Source organism: Halichoeres trimaculatus, unplaced genomic scaffold (assembly GCF_033239565.1).
Source record: "Halichoeres trimaculatus isolate MK-OKI-2021-1 unplaced genomic scaffold, fHalTri1.1 fHalTri1_scaffold_14, whole genome shotgun sequence".
Lineage (NCBI taxonomy): Eukaryota > Metazoa > Chordata > Actinopteri > Labriformes > Labridae > Halichoeres > Halichoeres trimaculatus.
The window spans coordinates 18,338,629-18,357,097 of NW_027437192.1; the positions used below are offsets into that span (position 1 = coordinate 18,338,629).

General features: G+C 42.3%; 1 protein-coding gene across 1 annotated transcript in view; it reads left to right on the forward strand.

Annotated features, from left to right (window-relative positions):
• Nucleotides 1-16,936, forward strand: part of tinagl1 (tubulointerstitial nephritis antigen-like 1) — a 28,312-nt gene extending 11,376 nt beyond the window's left edge. The window contains exons 4-12 of the mRNA XM_074687558.1: nt 2,743-2,835; nt 2,939-3,053; nt 6,221-6,347; nt 6,636-6,786; nt 6,871-7,057; nt 8,049-8,094; nt 9,287-9,410; nt 13,921-13,966; nt 14,094-16,936. Coding sequence (XP_074543659.1) covers nt 2,743-2,835; nt 2,939-3,053; nt 6,221-6,347; nt 6,636-6,786; nt 6,871-7,057; nt 8,049-8,094; nt 9,287-9,410; nt 13,921-13,966; nt 14,094-14,261 — 1,057 coding nt within the window. The 3' untranslated portion in view covers nt 14,262-16,936. The remainder of the gene's footprint in view (nt 1-2,742; nt 2,836-2,938; nt 3,054-6,220; nt 6,348-6,635; nt 6,787-6,870; nt 7,058-8,048; nt 8,095-9,286; nt 9,411-13,920; nt 13,967-14,093) is intronic.
• Nucleotides 16,937-18,469: the final 1,533 nt, after the last annotated feature.

Consider the following 18,469-nt stretch of genomic DNA (forward strand, 5'->3'; position numbering starts at 1 on the left):
GCCGAGCTTTGCTTGTACCTTTGCTATGTTTATTTTACTGAAGCAGCCGAGCAGCCAAGGTGAAAAACGCGCTGCACAGAAGGGGCAGTACAAGGTCATGACGTCATGCAGGGCATATCTCAAATCCGCGTGTTTGAGCACACGTCCTGAAAGCAAGTTTTGTCTGGAGCAAGCAAGAGAAGGAGACAATAGAATTTTCTCATTTCGGGGTGTTTGTAGACAGGCTGGGGACGCATATTACTGTTACAAAACAAGTCTAAAGTGAATTTTGCATAATGGGACCTTTAGGTTAGCAATACAACAGACCCCCTACCAGCCAGTTGTGTGTGTATAAGTGCATATCTCTCTGTGTGTGAGTGTGTGTATCTCAGAGGTGAAGAGGGAATTAAGGAGTGTGACCAAAAATGTGAAAAATGGACTCCTGGTGTCCCAGGGGCTCCCATATTTCTTTCTCACTCAGCCTGTCCCACTGTCTCCATGAGTCTGTCATTATGTGTGTGTGTGTGTGTGTATTGCTGTTTTTGACCCATGGGGACTGAGCTTCATCCATGTGCTCCTGCTGGAGGCTGAAAGGTCATTGTGGATTGTCCATCAGTCTGACTCTGACCCTGTGTGTACTGTATATTTGTGTGTGTGTGTGTGTGTGTGTGTGTGTGTGTGTGTGTGTGTGTTTAAGCATTGTAAATGAATCTCAGCTGGGTGGAGTGCATTGTGAGAGGTGATACACATTTAGGCTTCAGTGGGACTAAAGGGGATTTTGGCATCTCCCTCATTGTGTGTCTGTGTATAATGATGCTCTTGGGCAGGTTCCCGTCTCTGTAAACATGATGTCTGATGTACAGTAGACTTAATGGATGGAGGTCTGTGCATGTCTGTGGGAAACACCCCTCATTGTTTCTCTCTTACAACACACTCATTTATTATGAAATTCCTTAAATGTCTGCTGACCCTGTAGCTGCTGCACTCTGCAATTCATAGTGACACTGTAACTTCATCTAATAACCAGGTATTTGTCATGGGGGGCCACCTGAGAAGAAAATATTTTGACATTCAACCTATATAACATGGGGAGAGTAAAATAATCTTTCTCAGCACCTGTTGGCGATAATTTGAAAGGACATAATATCTGAATCTACACAAGCTTAAATCAGTTTGTTCAGAAAGAGTAAAACAGATAAAGTAACAGACAAAACATTTTTCATCACTATCAGAAGTGCTGTAACACACCGGATATACATTGAATTTGAAAAGATGTCTTGGTTTTCTTGGAGAGTTAGATTGAAAAAAACTTGTATCACCCTGTTTTACAGTTTAAAGTACACAAATATTTTGGTTTTTTTTCCATTTAAAACATCTTCTTCAAAACAGTTAATAGGGAAGCAAATATCTATTATGCAATAATATCATCTATGCAACAGTAAGAGCATTTTCTAAAGGTAACACTTTTTACATTTATAGTACTAACTTTTTTTGACCTTATCTTCTAGTTACTGAAGTAAAGCTAGATGCTGTGAGGAGTTTCTAAGTGATCTTGAAAAAAGTTCCCCGTCTAGATACATGCCTGATCTTAATCCACACTTTAGAATGAGATTATCAGCGCCAATATAGGTTATTTTGAAATGCTACTTCTTAAGTTATCCCTCAGGTTGCACAAGACCAGACAACATCAAAAGTTTAGTAGTAAGAAGATAAATCTATTTTTTTTTTTTTTTTCTGCCGGAAAATGATTTCTGCGATTAATTTTGTCGTAATGGTGGACACGGGGGCCTAACTGTCAGACAGAAAAAGGACATGACAGCACAAGAAAGCTAAACGGGAGAGTGAGCTAAAGGCTAAAACAAGGGCTAAGCTGTTTGTGATAATGTTTAGTCCTACTCACAGTCAGCAGTTATTCTGCAGTGATCTGTTCAAACTTGAGAGTCTATCAATAAAATGAAGAGTGAGGTTACGTTAGCTCTGCTCGGTAGATGACTGGCTAACTCCCTTATCAACTGTCTCACAGCACCGGGCTGCAACTAGTGCTACATATAGCTGGCTACTACTGTGCTACAGACTTACAAGTTTGCTTGTTGTCATGTTTCAAACAACAGGGCTATGCAACTGTACTGATGAATACCTTACCTCGCCGTGTTTCATCCCGTAAAAAGTTGTCTTGAAAAAGAAAATATGTTCCAAAAAAACACGTTGTTAGAAGTCACATCCCCACGACAGTGTGTGTAAGACAGATCCTCCTCATAGCGTCTTTAAACAGCTTGCGCGACACACACACACACACACACACACACACACACACACACACACACACACACACACACACACACACACACACACACACACACACACACACACACACACTCAGTGAGTCATTAGAAAGTACACAGTGCAAGTTGTTTTTTGAGAATTCCTAAAGCAAACATTATCTTTATTATTAATATCCTGTTTTCTTATCTCTTCTGTCATCTTCTGCAGTTGCTCTGTGTCCCTCTGTCCAAAAACGGATCACTGCTCTGCAGCCTTAAAAGGCTTAATGTCTTCTTTAACCTCTCACTGGATTCCTCACCCCCTCATTTTTCCTTTTTAAAGTTGTTTCCAGTTAAAAATGTTCCTTTCCATGAACTAATAGATTTCTATTTGTTGACCTGGTGGAGCATAAATATGAGACTTGAAAGTATTTTAATTGTAGCTGGTAGATGCCTTTAATGGTCCGTTTTCTTTCCTCTATTTTCTGTCTGTCATCTGTAGCACATGTGGGACCACAGGACGGTGGGAGTGTGAGCAGAATGCCTGTCTAATGGAGCCTGACATGATCCATGCTGTCAACAGGGGGAATTATGGGTAAAACAAAAAGAAAAAAAACACAGGCACATATAAACACACCTGTAGATGTTTGAATGTGTTCAGTGTGATTTCTCTTTTGAATTTCCTCATCTGATTTCAGGTGGAAGGCGGCAAACTACAGCCAGATGTACGGCATGACGCTAGATGAGGGCATTAGGTACCGGCTGGGCACACAGAGACCATCCAGGACCATTATGAACATGAATGAGATTCAGGTAGGGAACAGGCTTCATCTTCAAACCAAGTTAGGACGTAAAGTTTTTTCTTCAAAAAAGAAGGAGACAGGTTCCTGGAAGCACAAGAACGTGAACAGTGATTAATTCTTTACATAAGTGCCCCCAAGCACGTCATGAGACCTCTTCATCCTAGTTTTGTTTCTAACCTTTGACCTCTGACCTGTCATTTTAAGAAGTGTCAAGAGAGAAAACATGTCTATTCAGTGATTAAAGGAATATCAGGTTACGTGTTGCTAGCAGGTATGACCTCTTGAACTGCGGCTTTCCCTTTAAAATTCCACTAAAATGTTTTTGGACACTTAGGGTCCACTTAAACTGTGGGATATCTTGAATTAAGTTTTCTTCTTTGAACCAAGGGATGGCATCCAGTTTAGAAAGTGAAGCCTATGGGAAAGTGCTTAAAGTTTCTCTTCATAGAGAAACTGTGTGAGGCTGGCTACAGAAAGACCAGAAACCATGCACACTCAAAAAAGAGACTTTAAAGGCATTAAAAAACCTATTTACAGCCTGGTTCATAAAACGGCTTAGGTCTGAAACACTGAATTTGCTATTGGTACACGCTGCACCAAGGGTGAGTTTTTTTTGCGGTTAGAAGATATTAGGATCGTGTGATTGTCCAATCAGAGACACAGCTTTGCTCAGGTGACTGGCGGGTGCCCTATAGCTGTTAAAAAGGAAGCTATAAGCCTGCGTCATATTCAATGCAGCCATGTCCGCGCATTGGCATCATTCAAGCGGCAACCTCCGGTCTAAGAACACGAGACAATGAGGAAGTGCTAAAACCTGCTGTTTCTCGAGTGTTCGCTTGAGGCTGGCTCCGGAAGTACCAGAAGTCACATACACACCAAGCCAAAAACGGCAGTTTTTAAAGCAGAAATTAACCTCTTTACAGCCTGGTTCAAAACAACGTCTCCTGTCTGAGTCTCTAATTTTACTAACGGCACCCACTGTACTGGGGGTGAACTTTTTTCTAACTCGGTCGTTAAGAGGATATTAAGATCGCGAGCTCACCCAATAAGAGGCACAGCTGAGGGTCACGTGACCAACAGGTGCCCTATGGCTGTAGGCAAAGCCCTTGCCACTGCCAATATGACCGCTATAGCCGGTGTGCTTCATTTTCCGTTTCAGAAACAGACGGGTGATGTTGTGGAGACTACGTCCATGTTTTATACAGTCTATGGCTTCATTTCACTGTATGAACAGACGGGTGATGTTGTGAAGACTGCATCCATATTTAATACAGTCTATGCTTTGTACCTATAGAATTCTCTGCTATTAAAAGTTTCCACAAAACAATCTTCTGTTTTGATCAATATTGAAAGTATTTTTGTCACAAAGCCATAGACTGTATAATACATGGATGTAGTCTCCGTGACATCACTTGTCTCTTTCTGAAGCTGAGTTTTGAAGCCTATCGTCATCAGATGCTTACACTAGATTCAGATTCCAGTTGTCTGTCGTCCTTTGCTCTAAATTACAAGTAGTGTTGGAGATGTTTAACTTTTAGGTGTTGGTAACTATCAGCGAGTGTGACACATGCAGGTGAGCAGGAAGTTAACCTACAAGCAATAAAGCAGAGGAACGGTGCATCTTTGCAGCTGTGCTGTAGAGTTTCACCTGCATGCCTCATGTTTATCATTTGTAATATAGAGGTTCAAAACACAATACAGCAAAGCGAGCTCTGATGAATGTTCCCCTCCTCATTACATGGGCTTGTTGTTACTTTGTAATACTGTCTCAGTCTAGAGCTGCATCCCCCTCTGATCTGCTCAGTCTTTGTTTATGTTTTACCCAGACAGATTACATAAGACAGAACCAAAACACACACATACACACACACACACACACACACACACACACACACACACACACACACACACACACACACACACACACACACACACACACACACACACACACACACACACACACACACACACACACACACACACACAGAAGATGGAGGAGGCTGGTAGCTGAGCTGTCTGCAGAATGAAAGGAGCTACTTTACCTCCCCACTGCACCTCCTCCAACTCCATCTCCATCCATCCTCGCTCCCCCTTGCTAACATTCCACGTCTGAAAACCCTCACAGCTCCGCCCCTCCTTCCGCTGTCAGCGTGTCTCTACCTGTGCCAGGAGCCAGATCAGAGCTTTGTAGTTCATTCATAATTTTTTCCCCTCTCCTTTCCTCTGTCCATCATATGACCTGTGTCTACAGGATGTGAAGTTATGAATCCATCAGTGACTTTCTTACGCAACTCCTCACTCCGAGAGCCAGTCTTTGCTCTTTTATCACGCCCATAGGTCAGGTGTTTCAGGTGTTGATGACTCTGGACTACGACCTTCCACACATACGAACCTCTGACCAGCAGCACATTCCTTTGGTTATGAATCAGGTGTCCGTTTGAGCCCTGAATACCTCACTATTAACCAGAGGAATGCAGAGCAGGCAGCCACGAGGAGAGTGGGAGGGAGGGTCCGTTGTCCAGAAGTGTGGTCTCTGTTATCACACATAACTCGGAGATTAGGAGAGCGTCCAGTCTGGAGTGGAAAGTGGTGTTGGGTGTTTGGCATCTGGGAGGCACCTGCCAGTGAACACCAGGAAGATAACGCTGAGTAATCCTAATTAAGATGAATCATAGTGATATGGATATGTTAAAAAGGGGTGTTTGCTTTCTAGGTTTAAGTGATGCATTCAATGCCAATCTGATGTAACCAGCAGCCTCATGGTTTCATGGGGATGACCAGGATCAAAGGTGCCTGTCTTTCTTTCAGCATCATAGGGTCAAAGGGTCCTAGTTAATATGCTCCACTAGATGGTGGATTAGCAGACTTATGTAACTCAAACTTGATGTACAAAGCATTTTGTTTGCAGCTGCTAGACTGGAGTTTGTTGAAGGAAAACATTTACCCTCTTACATTCAAAAAGTCCCTCTACTACTGCTTTATTTTGGTAGGTTTAACTGTGTTAAACTGTAAACGACTGTTTGAAATGCTGGGCGGGCACTCAGTGATAATTACTGTTTTGGCTTCATGTTTTGGGTTTCTCTGTGAGAGTGTAGCTGCAATAAAGCCATCATGACTTGACTGTTTCAGACCTGTGATAACATTCCCTCCTTTTCTGTTATTTTCTCTCTTTATTAGATGAACATGGATCCTCAGAGCAACAGTCTGCCTCTCTATTTCAACTCAGCAGAGAAGTGGCCGGGCAAGATTCATGAACCTCTCGATCAGGGAAACTGTGCCGCGTCCTGGGCTTTCTCAACCGCAGGTAGAGCAGAAAGATTGAAATATAGAGACAAATGAAGGAAGGTATAAGACAACAGCAGAGAAAGTGAATATACATAATCTTTATTTAATCTGTTTATCTGCAGCTATGCTATCAAGCAATCACAGCATAATTATGCCTTAGTGTAAGAGTCCTGAGTATGACTTTTCAATGGTTATCATTAGTTTAGCCCCAAGAAGAAAAAGTAGAGGAAAATAAAGGATAACATCTCTCAACATTTTTACATGCAGTGAAGTTTTGAGTCATAATGTTGCATATCCTCTTCCCCAGCTGTTGCTTCTGACAGAATATCCATCCAGTCAATGGGTCACATGACACCCCAGCTTTCACCCCAAAACCTTATATCCTGTGACACCCGCAACCAGGGAGGCTGTGCAGGGGGACGCATTGATGGAGCCTGGTGGTACCTCAGACGTAGAGGGTAAAGGATTTTTTCATATAAACAAAAAACAACTGCTCAATGCACGTTTGGCCACTTACTGTTACACCTCCTCTTTTCTCACAGAGTGGTGACTGAAGACTGTTATCCATACCAACCTCCACATCAAACACCAGCAGAGGTGGGCCGCTGCATGATGCAGAGTCGCTCGGTCGGCCGGGGGAAGAGGCAGGCCACGCAGCGCTGCCCCAACACACACAACTACCACAACGACATCTACCAGTCCACACCCCCCTACAGGCTTTCATCAAATGTAAGCAACCACAGATGCTCCTTACGCCTCTCCTTACACTCATTCGTAGATTTATTCAACTGCATATTTCTTAATCTTCAAGGCGCACACAGCTTTCTTGCAATCCCTGTGCATTTTTGGGATTTCCTCGTGCCTCAGTGGGCCATAATCTCTCTCACGTGCTTTTACAGTAGGTGTTTTTGCACACTTTCCTCATGCATACTTGACTCGGTTGTGAGTGTGCTTGGGAGTGAGGAGGATTTAAGGCTCCACAGCACTCCTAACTGAATTAATGGAGGGCAAGAAGTTGTGTTTTAAGATTCAGGCTGGTTGATTCAGGACTGAAGAGGCCAGTGGAAATGTACAACATTAAAACGCAACCTTGTTTGTTTGCTGTATTGGTTTGAGTTATTCACACACTGCACTTAAGATATCATTTTCAAATGTAATTTTGTTTTTCAAAGTTGGATTTATGGATTCTTAAAGTTTGTAGACAAATTCAAGTTTCTTTATGTTTTTCCAGTAGCAATATGAAGTTAAACCCTGCGTTTCTACTCTGTTTATTGTGCACCCAAACACTGAAAATGAGATTAATACTGAAAGATCTAAATTTAGAGACACTAATTCTTGTTCGCTTCATGCACAGGGCACCTCAACCTCATTTGCACTGAGTATCATGTATCACAAGTAAATCTGTTTCCAGAGACAGTCTCTGCATGAAGCTTCATCTACAGCCCACATGTGGTTTTGTCAGCCAGCATCCATCAGAGCTAAACGGCAGCTAATGCCTCTCGAAATCATTACAGCCTGTTGTTTCTGACTCCTGATGGCCTGTGAAGTCAATAAGCCAGGCATTAAAGCCAGGGGGCCCTGCAGGACTCAATCTTGTTATCTGACTTTTAACATCTAGGGGCTTTGTTTTCATCCTCTCCATTTCACGACGTGTAACAATCCTGTTGTCTGTCTCTCCTTCTCTCTCCTTCAAATCTTCTTTTTCTATCATCCCTCTCAGGAAAAGGAGATCATGAAGGAAATTATGGATAATGGTCCCGTGCAAGGTGAGATAACTTGTAAATAATATTAAAACAACAACTTTGTCTGCCTTCGAAAGTGAATACAACACTGCTATGAACACGTGCACCTCTAAGCCTCGTGTAAGGAAGCTGACTTGGGATGATGTCATGTTTGACCCCGTCAACCTTGTGGTTTTACCCTCGCTTTCAACTGTGACCCCAGTCACCTGGTCTGAAATGATGGGTCTTCATGTCAGTGTGGTTGAGCTGACCCTCGTTTACTTGCTCGCCTTGCTGTCTGGTGCCCATCTGGGCCGTTGTCAAAAACACTTGAGAAGAGGAGTCACATGTTAGTGTGTGTGTGTGTGTGTGTGTGTGTGTGTGTGTGTGTGTGTGTGTGTGTGTGTGTGTGTGTGTGTGTGTGTGTGTATGTGTGTGTGTGTGTGTGTGTGTGAATGTGTGTGTTTGGTATGTTCTATGAGCTTGTGCCAGCGTTGTTGTATTGTTTAGGAGTCCCGGGGAATGTGATGGCTTCATGTTCAGTTTCCTTTTTGGCTTTTAGTTTAGCTCTGACACAATGACACAGAGGTGTGTGTCTGAGCACTCACCCATTGTGTGTTACTGTGAATGGCTAACTAAGGTGTGTGTGTGTGTGTGTGTGTGTGTGTGTGTGTGTGTGTGTGTGTGTGTGTGTGTGTGTGTGTGTGTGCGTGTGCGTGTGCGTGTGCGTGTGCGCGTGTGTGCGTGTGCGCGTGTGCGCGTGTGCGTGTGTGTGTGTGTGTGTGTGCGTGTGTGTGTGTGTGTGAGTGTGTGTGTGTGTGTGTGTGTGTGGAGCAGGTAGACCTCCAAAAGAAGGATTTTCTGGGAAATGCACCCCTGGAGAGTCATTGCCATTAAGTTTGAATAGAGAAGTCAGAAAGAAGTTTAATGCTAGGCTTCCATTGGCACACTTACACAAACACACACGCAAATACACATTCACTGTGTCTGAAGTCTGGGTGTGTGTGACTCAGGGGAGAAATTAAAAATTGTTGATGAAATAAGGTGATTACCTTTAGATTGTTGTTTGTTTGAATAATATTTGTGTCCCTTCCTGAGTAATTGATTCTGCAGCTTTTATTGTGTGTGTGTGTGGTTGTGTGTGTGTGGTTGTGTGTGGTTGTGTGTGTGTGGTTGTGTGTGTGTGTGTGTGTGTGTGTTTTACATTTGCTGATTCCCTGCTTGTTCGTTCTTGCAGCTATTATGGAAGTCCACGAGGATTTCTTTGTCTATAAGAGTGGGATCTACAAACACACTGACGTCAGCTTCACCAAACCACCACAATACCGCAAACATGGAACTCACTCCGTCAGGATCCTTGGGTAAGTTGATTTACTACAACGCACATTAACATAAAATATTTTCACCCTCCTTTTTCATTGAACTATCAGCCTGTTAGTCAGTCAGGATATTCTCACAGCTCATTTCCTCTGACGTCAGGCTCAGGGTGGGATATTAAAATGTTGTGATTAGGTCTAAAACTGTGACAAGCAACTGAAAATATATAGAAGTCAAAGTTGGGAGGGTTATTGCGCTTTATTTTTGAAGTAAAAAAACTAAAACAAAGTTGATCATTCATTGAGTATCCTAGCCAGCTAGCTTGCTTTTGGCTAACTTTAGCATTCAACAAGCTAAAATGACTGCGTTGTTAGCCTACATTTCTGTAAGCCTACATCTTCTATTAGCTCAAGTTTGCTTAATAGTATTGATAAAGTCACAACAAATAAGCGCATACATGTGTTTGTCACTGCTCTTTTATCAGTTCATGTTAGCCAAAATATATGTTAGCTAACATTTCCTACCAGGTAACGTAAGTGTTAGTGAGCATCTTTCCAAATTAACAGTTAAGGAATGAATGATCACTTTCATTAAATGTTTATCACTTCATCAAACAGTGATGTGATCAAGGAAATGGTTTAATCCTAATGTTAGCTGCAGTCGACAATTAGCTAGCTTAAAGGGGCTGTGAAGAGTTTCTAGGTGACCTTAAAAAAGTCTCTCTTCTGGATATCTGCCTAATCGTAGGCAAACTTTAAAATGAGATTATCAGCGCCAATATAAGTTATTTTGAAATGCTACTTCTTAGCTTCCTGATCTGGTTGATCAGGACCGGATTGATTGAGTCATTATGACACCACCATGCTGGCTGACAAAGTTTAGAAGTGAGAGGAGAGATCTGTATTTTACAGATGAAAATGATTTCTGAGATTCATTTTGTAGTAATGGTGGACACAGGAGCCTAACTGTCCAGAAAAAGGATAGTAGAGCATAAGAAAGCTAAACGGGAGAATGATAGAGCATGGCTAAAGGCAAAAAACAAATTAAAAGCTAAATGAGCTTGTGATAATGTCCATTTCAACCCACATGCAGCAATTATTCTGCTGTGGTCTGTTCAAACTTGAGAGTTTATCAATAAATTGAAGAGTGAGGTTACGTTAGCTCTGCTTGGTAGAAGACTGGCAGGACATAACCAGGATTCACTAACGTTACACATTACAGAAACGTCTCAGTGCACTGGGCTGCCAGTAGCTCTATGTATTGACAGCTACTAAACAACAGTACAAACTGACAACATTTGCTTTTTGTTAAGTTTCTAAAACATACCTGTACTGACAGATACCTTACCTCTTTGCACTGTATATGGTAAAAAGTCATCTTCAACAAAAAATGAATATTTTAATCCATTCCATTTAAAAGCAAGCAAGCAAGCACACACCTTGTTAAAAGTGATGTCTTCAAGACAGTGTACGTGAGACTCCAGGCCAGAAGGCGGCGATGCGGTCCAATTTATACAGATCCTCCGCACAGCATTTTTAATCAAACATTGTCTTTCAGTTAATGATCAGATGAAAAAAAATAAAAATATTTTGTACCTATTTTGTCTGTAACCGCCTGTTTGCAAATATTTGATTTAGAAAAAAAAAAATCAGGAAAAAAGTGGAAAGGTTGCGCTGCGGGGCGAAATTTGACTGATTGGTGGAAAAGTCTTCCATTTATAAACACTACAGAGAAAATCATGAAGCAAGGTAAATTGTTGTTCCAGGCATGAACCTGATCAGATGCGTAAAGCCATAAACTATTAAAGGAATATTTTTTAGGCCTTTTAACTGCATCGTTTTCTTTAGTTGGAGTTACTGGTGTTAACAAAGAAATCATCACATCAAATATGATCTGGATAAAAACCTTTCCCACCCGTGAGTCATGTCTTCAAGAGTCTGGTTTCACTGTTGCTACATGCTCCACAGTAGCCACTCCATCAGACCACAGTGTTTATTTAGGATGAATCAGGTTCAGTTTAGTAGCTGCTTAATTCAAAGCGTCACCTGCGCAAGTGTTTGAATTAAGCTGAGTGTGTGCTTGTGGACAAACTCCCCTCCCTGTCTATTGCTCATAAAGACACGCCTTGGCTCCACTCCTCTGCCCCAAACAAGGCCCCCTTCCTTCCCCCTCTATCTATAACTGTGCCGACCACAAATATGCAGACGGGTAGACAGCCGACACACCTGCGTTACCTGCCCCCACCCCTCGTCTGTCTGTAATCCCCTTCCTCCTTTCTTCCCCACCTCATCCCCTCTTTCATATCTCCTCAGCCACTGCCCGTCTGACTCACTGACCATCCTGCTTCCTCTCTTTCTCTTTCTTTTTTCCCCTCCTCATCTGAGCCGTATTATCGTTCAGACGCTCCTCAGCGAGGCAGGTTGCTGTTTGCTGCTGTGTTGTTTACGAGCTGTTAGGAGGGTAGAAAGAGACAAGGAGGGGTTTGGACCTGTGAAAAAAATCTGAAACCTGCATTTTACTAGGTCTTCTCTGGGAGTCAAAACAGCTGGTTTGGAAAATGTGTCTGCTTTGAAAATGATACATTGCTGCTCACTTAAGTCTCACTTTCCAAATTTGAAAAATGGGCACCTGCCTTGTAATGAGTCCCAAATGGGAACCAAGAAATGTGTGTTTTGTGCATTTCAGCGTACAGTGGTACCTCATTGTCGGAGCTTGTCCCTGAGTTCTAAAGAAAATCCCAGACAGAGGATCACAGTGCAGAGATAAAAGCCGTCTCTTTCTCTTTATCTGATTGGCCATTGAAGTAGACTAAACATTTGGGAGCAGATCTTTATGTCCCATTATGAGCGCCTGTCTCATATGTATATTTTATGACATTCCACTTTGTGTCATCAAATGGCATGTGTAGGCATGTGCAGGATAAACACTCCAGCTCTCATCTTAAACCTGTACTTAACATACTTAAATCACAAACCCCTCCACACATACATCACATAAGAATGTTCTGAAACAAACTATAATTATATCTCTACAGCCTCAGTTTGTCAATACAGGTATGCAGGTTGTGAGGTGACACAGAACACAAGGATGCCTCCTTCTCTTTGGCTCCTTCCCCTGATGCTGTGATCGGGCATCCCTCACTGAGCAAGTGGATGTGGATGTAGCCGCCACACGGGTTTTGGAGCGGATGGAGCAAAGAGAGGAGGAGGAGTAGTAGTAGTAGGAGGGGAGTGTGTGTGTGTGTGTGTGTGTGTGGTGCTCCAACCTGCCAGCCACAGGCATCAGTGTGTTTACACAGGCCAAATCCCACAGCGATGCGCTCCTTTAAGCCCAGCGCCTGGGAAAGTTTGTGGAGAGAGCATTGGGGTTCACTGTGGTGGAAAGGGCATTGTCTGGGCTGCTTATCCCGACTGCACCAGACAGAGAGGCAGGGATCAAACCATCGGAGAGAGGAGGTCAGGGCCACTGGGGAAGGGCGGGGCACGTGGGCAAAGCAGTATGCCCGTCATTGTCCCAGAGTGAGCAAGTGAGCTGATTGGAGCCCTGATAAGAGATCAGCAGTGGTCTGATTGTGTCTGGATCTGTCATACTGATACAAGTGTAGAGAGTCATGCATGCATATGTGATCAAACACACACACACACACACACACACCCCGTCTCACCAGTTTGCAGTTTTGATCTGTTGTTACACAGCTGATTAGAATGAGACGGCTCCTGCTCAGTATGACGTCTGACAACATTTTGGGCCAATAAAGTCACTAGCTGATGGGACGTTGGCACAAGCAGCCCCGTGCTGTGGTGGCAGGTTACCCAGTTGGCAGTCAGACTCCAGCCACTTTATTTCCCAGCATTCCTTTCCCCCTTTAAAAAGATAACAAGCGATTGGGCACCGTGAGTCTCTTGGGAAACCGTGCGGCTCGCAGTGAAAAACAGGATGGGAATTGGCCTCGAGAGAATGTTTTGATCATGACGAGCAGAAAGCGTCTAAAAAGTTGGCAGCGCTAAGACTAAAGCGCACAGAGCTGGAACTCTGTGGCCTTTTGCCAGGCTTTCCTGAGAACAAAGTTAGAAAGATAAAGATAGGTCTGTGAGTTCAGACATATATATTTTTGTTTCTTCGTTTGGGCGCTCCGCATATTGATAGGATTGAGGAGGTGCTCACTTCCTTGCAACCGTCCCTCTACTTCCTGTTTTATGCGTGGAGAGCGGAAACAGCAGAGGAAAAGGGGGAACTCCGTGTTCTTTGGATTGGCATGATGTGGGAGAAAAACCAGGCGGTGTCCAGCCAGAAATACTCTGTTTTCAGGATGTTGTTAACAAGACTGAAGATTCCTCTCGCCACACTTTGACTGGCCTTTACTTCTTCCTCTTTTTCTCCATCAGTGATGCCAGGCGTGTCCCATGCGGACACAATCCTAAGAAGTGTTTACAGCCCATGTTTCCATGTTTTAATAATAGCACTGAAACTCTCACTCAGATAATATCTCTGGGGATATTTTGTTTCCTTGTTGAATGCATGTGAAATAACCATCCTCTCTGCTTTGTGCAACAGGTGGGGAGAGGAGAGAAACTATGACGGGACATCGAAAAAATACTGGGTAAGGTGTTTATTTTGCAAGAATTTGGTGATATACAAGTGGAGGATTGGCAAATGACCTGGTATATGGCATACTCAAAGTGAAATTTGTTGTTTTGTGGTAAATTTGAATTTAATTTTCCATTTAGATTGCTGCCAACTCCTGGGGAAAGAACTGGGGCGAGAACGGCTACTTCCGCATTGCTCGTGGGGACAACGAGTGTGAGATCGAAGCATTTGTCATTGGTGTGTGGGGCCGCATCACAATGGAGGACATGCAGAACCATCATCACCATCATCGTCGCCGCCACATTTAGAGCCACAACCAGTTTAACCAAAAACAACAACAAAAAAACAAAAAAACACAGAGGCCTTTGTTTCTAATCCAGATGAGTCTCAGCTCCTCAGCACATCTGTTAACCCATCAAGCTGGCTCGGATAACTACAAGCCCCTGAACTCTCACTCTTGTAATGCCTCAGCTCTCTGTGGATCCATAAATCCTTTCACTCCTCCATCTTTACCCCTTTAAGGACAATTCTTCACTCTCCCTCTTTTTAACTCAAAGTTTATGGCACCAAAACAAATAAAAAGTGAACTGAGCTTAAGCTCTGCTTTTCTGCCTTGCAACTAGGCACCTCAGGTACCTACGGAATCCAAAGACAACACTTCCCAGAATCCTCAGCGTGATATCTAGTTGTGTGATGAGAGAAGCAGAAGCTTCTTTCGTCTTTGTGAACCTTAATCTCTAGTCTTTTCCAGCTCTAAATCTGTGGATTACCCTGATTTCAGAGGAAGAGCTTGAAAAGGAGGAAATCTGAGAGTTAGATTAACATCAGACCGTTTTAAGAGAGACACACCCAGCTGAGTGTGTAATATGATCATATATCATACATGACCTTACAGACATCTACCTGTCAGCTACACAGAGACAAAGCTAGGGTCATTCCCCTTAGTTTTAGAGAGGACATTTAGAGTCAGGAGGTAGAGTTTCTCACACATTCCAGGAAAAAACACAAAACCTGACACCTGAAACAGTGGGAGATGTGATGTGGTGTATCCCATTACCAGAACATGGGATTTAGGAGGATTTAAAGTGCCGTTTACCGTGACCAGCATTCAAAAATAAAAAAACTCCCATGACTTCATGATTGAATATTTATGAAAGGCCAAATATTTGTCTTTTGAGGAACAGTATCAGTAGAATGATATGTTTTTCTTTCAGAAATAATCAGGAGAAAACATGAAAAACTTCCTGCAACACTTAAGTTGAAAGCCACATTTAACGATACTAAAAGAAGCCATGCTTTCAGCCTTGACCCCACCAGCTCATTAGAAAAGTAAAACACTGATGCATCCAGAGGATATCAAAAATGCAATGGTCTGGCGCATCAAGTTGTTTTGATCACCTCTGTCGTCTTAAAAGGCTCAGTTTTGTTTACTCTGTTACAGTTTGAACAAAATATTTTTAATTTTTTTTTTTTTTTAAAGACGTACTGTATGGAATAACTCTTAACACACTCATCACTCAGCTGCTTCTTGCTTGTGCTTCTTGTGCTTGTACCTGTTGGACCAACTGTGGACTGTGGAGGGAAGGGGGGTGTGGCCTGAGGAGGCAGAGAAGGAGGGAGGGAGGAATGGGTGGATGCCTGCACCCATACTGCTGCTATAAAGTCTGTGCTATAGTGTTTGACTGCAGTCTTTAGTGTGTTGCATTCTTATGTCATAAACATGTATAGACGCTTGTGACTAACGCTGGAAGTCACGCAGGTCACAGATTAGCTGTAGCTTTTTGTCGTCATATTTTATACATCATCTTCCCCTTTCTCTGCTTGTATACTCAACATGCCAACCAAACCCTGGTGCTCCCTGAGGTCTTCATTTCAGGTGGTCGTAGGCTGTTTGAGGATTTTCTCATTCGTTTTTGGAGTGTATTCTCACTTGGAGAGGACAGAATCGCTTATTTAAGCCACTTACCTTGAGTAACATCCCGCTGAGCTTCAGCTGTAACTTCAAAAGGCTTTTCCACTTCTATATCCTCATATCTTGTGATGTCTTAGCTTTTGAGAAATGTCTGGATGGACAGGCAATGTGCAAAGTGGTGGAGAAATTATTGCATTCTTCTCATGAAATGAACCGTATCTTTGAAGTTGACAATTTCAAGGAATCAATAAGATGCTCAACAGTTGTACTTCTATAGCACAAAGGGAGTGTGAAATCTGTTCTTCCTCTCTAGACAGAAAGAAGATTTATTGGCTTTATTCATTTCTTAATTTTTCAGCTGAGTTCCTGGATTGGTTTCCATCACTCTTCTCTTAAAAGTCCCAAGAGTTAACGCATGTTTTCGTCATCAGAGAGGGTTTGGTGTTTGATTACCTCCTGCTTCAAGAAAAGCGTTGATATTGGAAAATCAGACAGGCAACAGAAAGTATGAAAAGGTGTGTTACAGCGGTCTGAGAAAAACAAACTCTTAAGGTAATACAAAATCAAATTTTTTTTCTGAGGAGACAGATCCTGTCAAAAATGTGCATTTCATTGCATTTTGCCAAGTTAATGGTAGTTTAAGCTACATTACTGGTTAAATATGAATGTTTGTTATGATTTCGAATACAATGAAAAGCTCTATTGCCATACTGTTTCCAAATAAATGTTTCCATAACAACACATGTACCATGTTTTGAGCACATAAGCATTTAAAATATTTTTGAATTAATGTTGCAGTAGCTATAGTTTTCTCCAACTACTTGACCACTCCTCCAAAATCTCCCTGTTGAGTTGCAGCAGACTTCCCTTCAGAGGTTGTGTATTTTATGTAAAATGAACCACTCCATATTCACTGATGTGTAGACTTTATTTATGACAAGATGTGTAAATTATATTCTTTTATTCTTCTGTGTTTAAATGTTTTATTATCTCTCTGTCTCTTTGTATTGTGTGCACTAAATGCAAAACCACATTAGTGTTCACTCGTGCTGCACAATAAAGTCTTTCCAAAACGACGCTGTCCCGCTGTGAGGACCTTTATGTGAAGGTTCACAGTTTGTATCACTGGAGCATTGAGGTAATGGGGCAAAAATGCCTCATATAGCATGCATGTGTGAAGATTAGATAATAGAGAAAGTGAGTGATTTTTAGGCCCATCGAGGATCAGTGAGGCACAATGAGAGAGATGGTTGCAGGGTTTTCAGGGGGAAGCTCTATGAGACGAGGCCGGGTGGGATGAGGACAGTTTTTCTAAGGTCCTGCTGTGTCAGCGAACTCTTCCATCACTGAGAGCAATAAGTGACCATCAGTCAGTGGAGAAGCAGGGCAAACTGTATGCAGGATCCATCTGAAATGCATATATTTAAACTTTGATTATTGGACCTAAATGTGCTCCATTAGTTACACTTCAGGCACTAGTTAAAATGTTAAGTTTTCTAGAGACGAGGCTGAAGGTCCGTAGTTACATGTTAAAGACCTTGTTTTCTTTCTTTGATGACTGAGACTTAAATATGCCCAAATGTGGCTGATGTATATGGGAGACAATGGTGCAAAGATAAAAACCTCATTGCTGCTTTTCCTGGGTGTGTTCAGATTTTTCAATTTTGGGTCAAAAACAAAGAAGATATTAAAGCTACTGTGTGGAGTTTTAATCTGCTTCCAAAACAGACAGAAATTAATATTGGTGCTTTGTAAAACACACGGGCAAGCAATACTATCAATTATAAGAGTTATTGTTTCAATATTGTGCTATTGTAACGTCTAAAACTCCTAGTGTGGGATAGGTGTTGGCCAACTTGATGAAGTGTTACAGAACATCCCATAGTACATTGAAATTCCTATCATAGAGATTTTAGATAAAAACACATTTCCGCCTGAAAAAGAAACAGAGCTGTGATTTTTTTTAAATTTTATCAAACATATCACACATGTACCAAAATAAATTCAGAAGACATAAGAGGTGCTGCTCTGTTCGGAAGGATGGCCAGAATTGACACATAAGTTCCTGTTAAAAGCACAGTGTGAAGTTTTTAGCGGCCTTTAGCAGAACAGACTTGTTTGAAATAGAAAACAATATCTACAGCATATTTAAAGTGACATAGCACAGGACGTTTACTGATCATAGATTGTGAGCTAACACTACAGCAGCCTCCCGTTAGCTAATGACACCGAAGCCGTCAAGAAACATTGCAGGCAAGTCAGCTGCCGCAGTTTACTGAATACAAACCTTTTGGCTTATTTTTCAATATAAACATGTTTTATATGACTCACTTACCACTGGACAAATTTCCATAATCTCTGCGGCTCGAAACAAACACGCTGAGCTCTGCTGCTGCTGTCTGAGCGAGTATTCGAGTGGCAGATGGTGTGTTCGGCAGCGTCAGATTTTTTTGTATTACCGTAAAATACCAAATAAACGCAGAGTTCCAAATAATCGCCAGGTTCCAAATAAACGCTGAGTGTAGCAGCACGTTAAGCAAAATAGACGCCCGTTCCAAAAAAAAACGCCGGGGGTATGGTAAGTTATTCGGCGCAGCCTAGGAG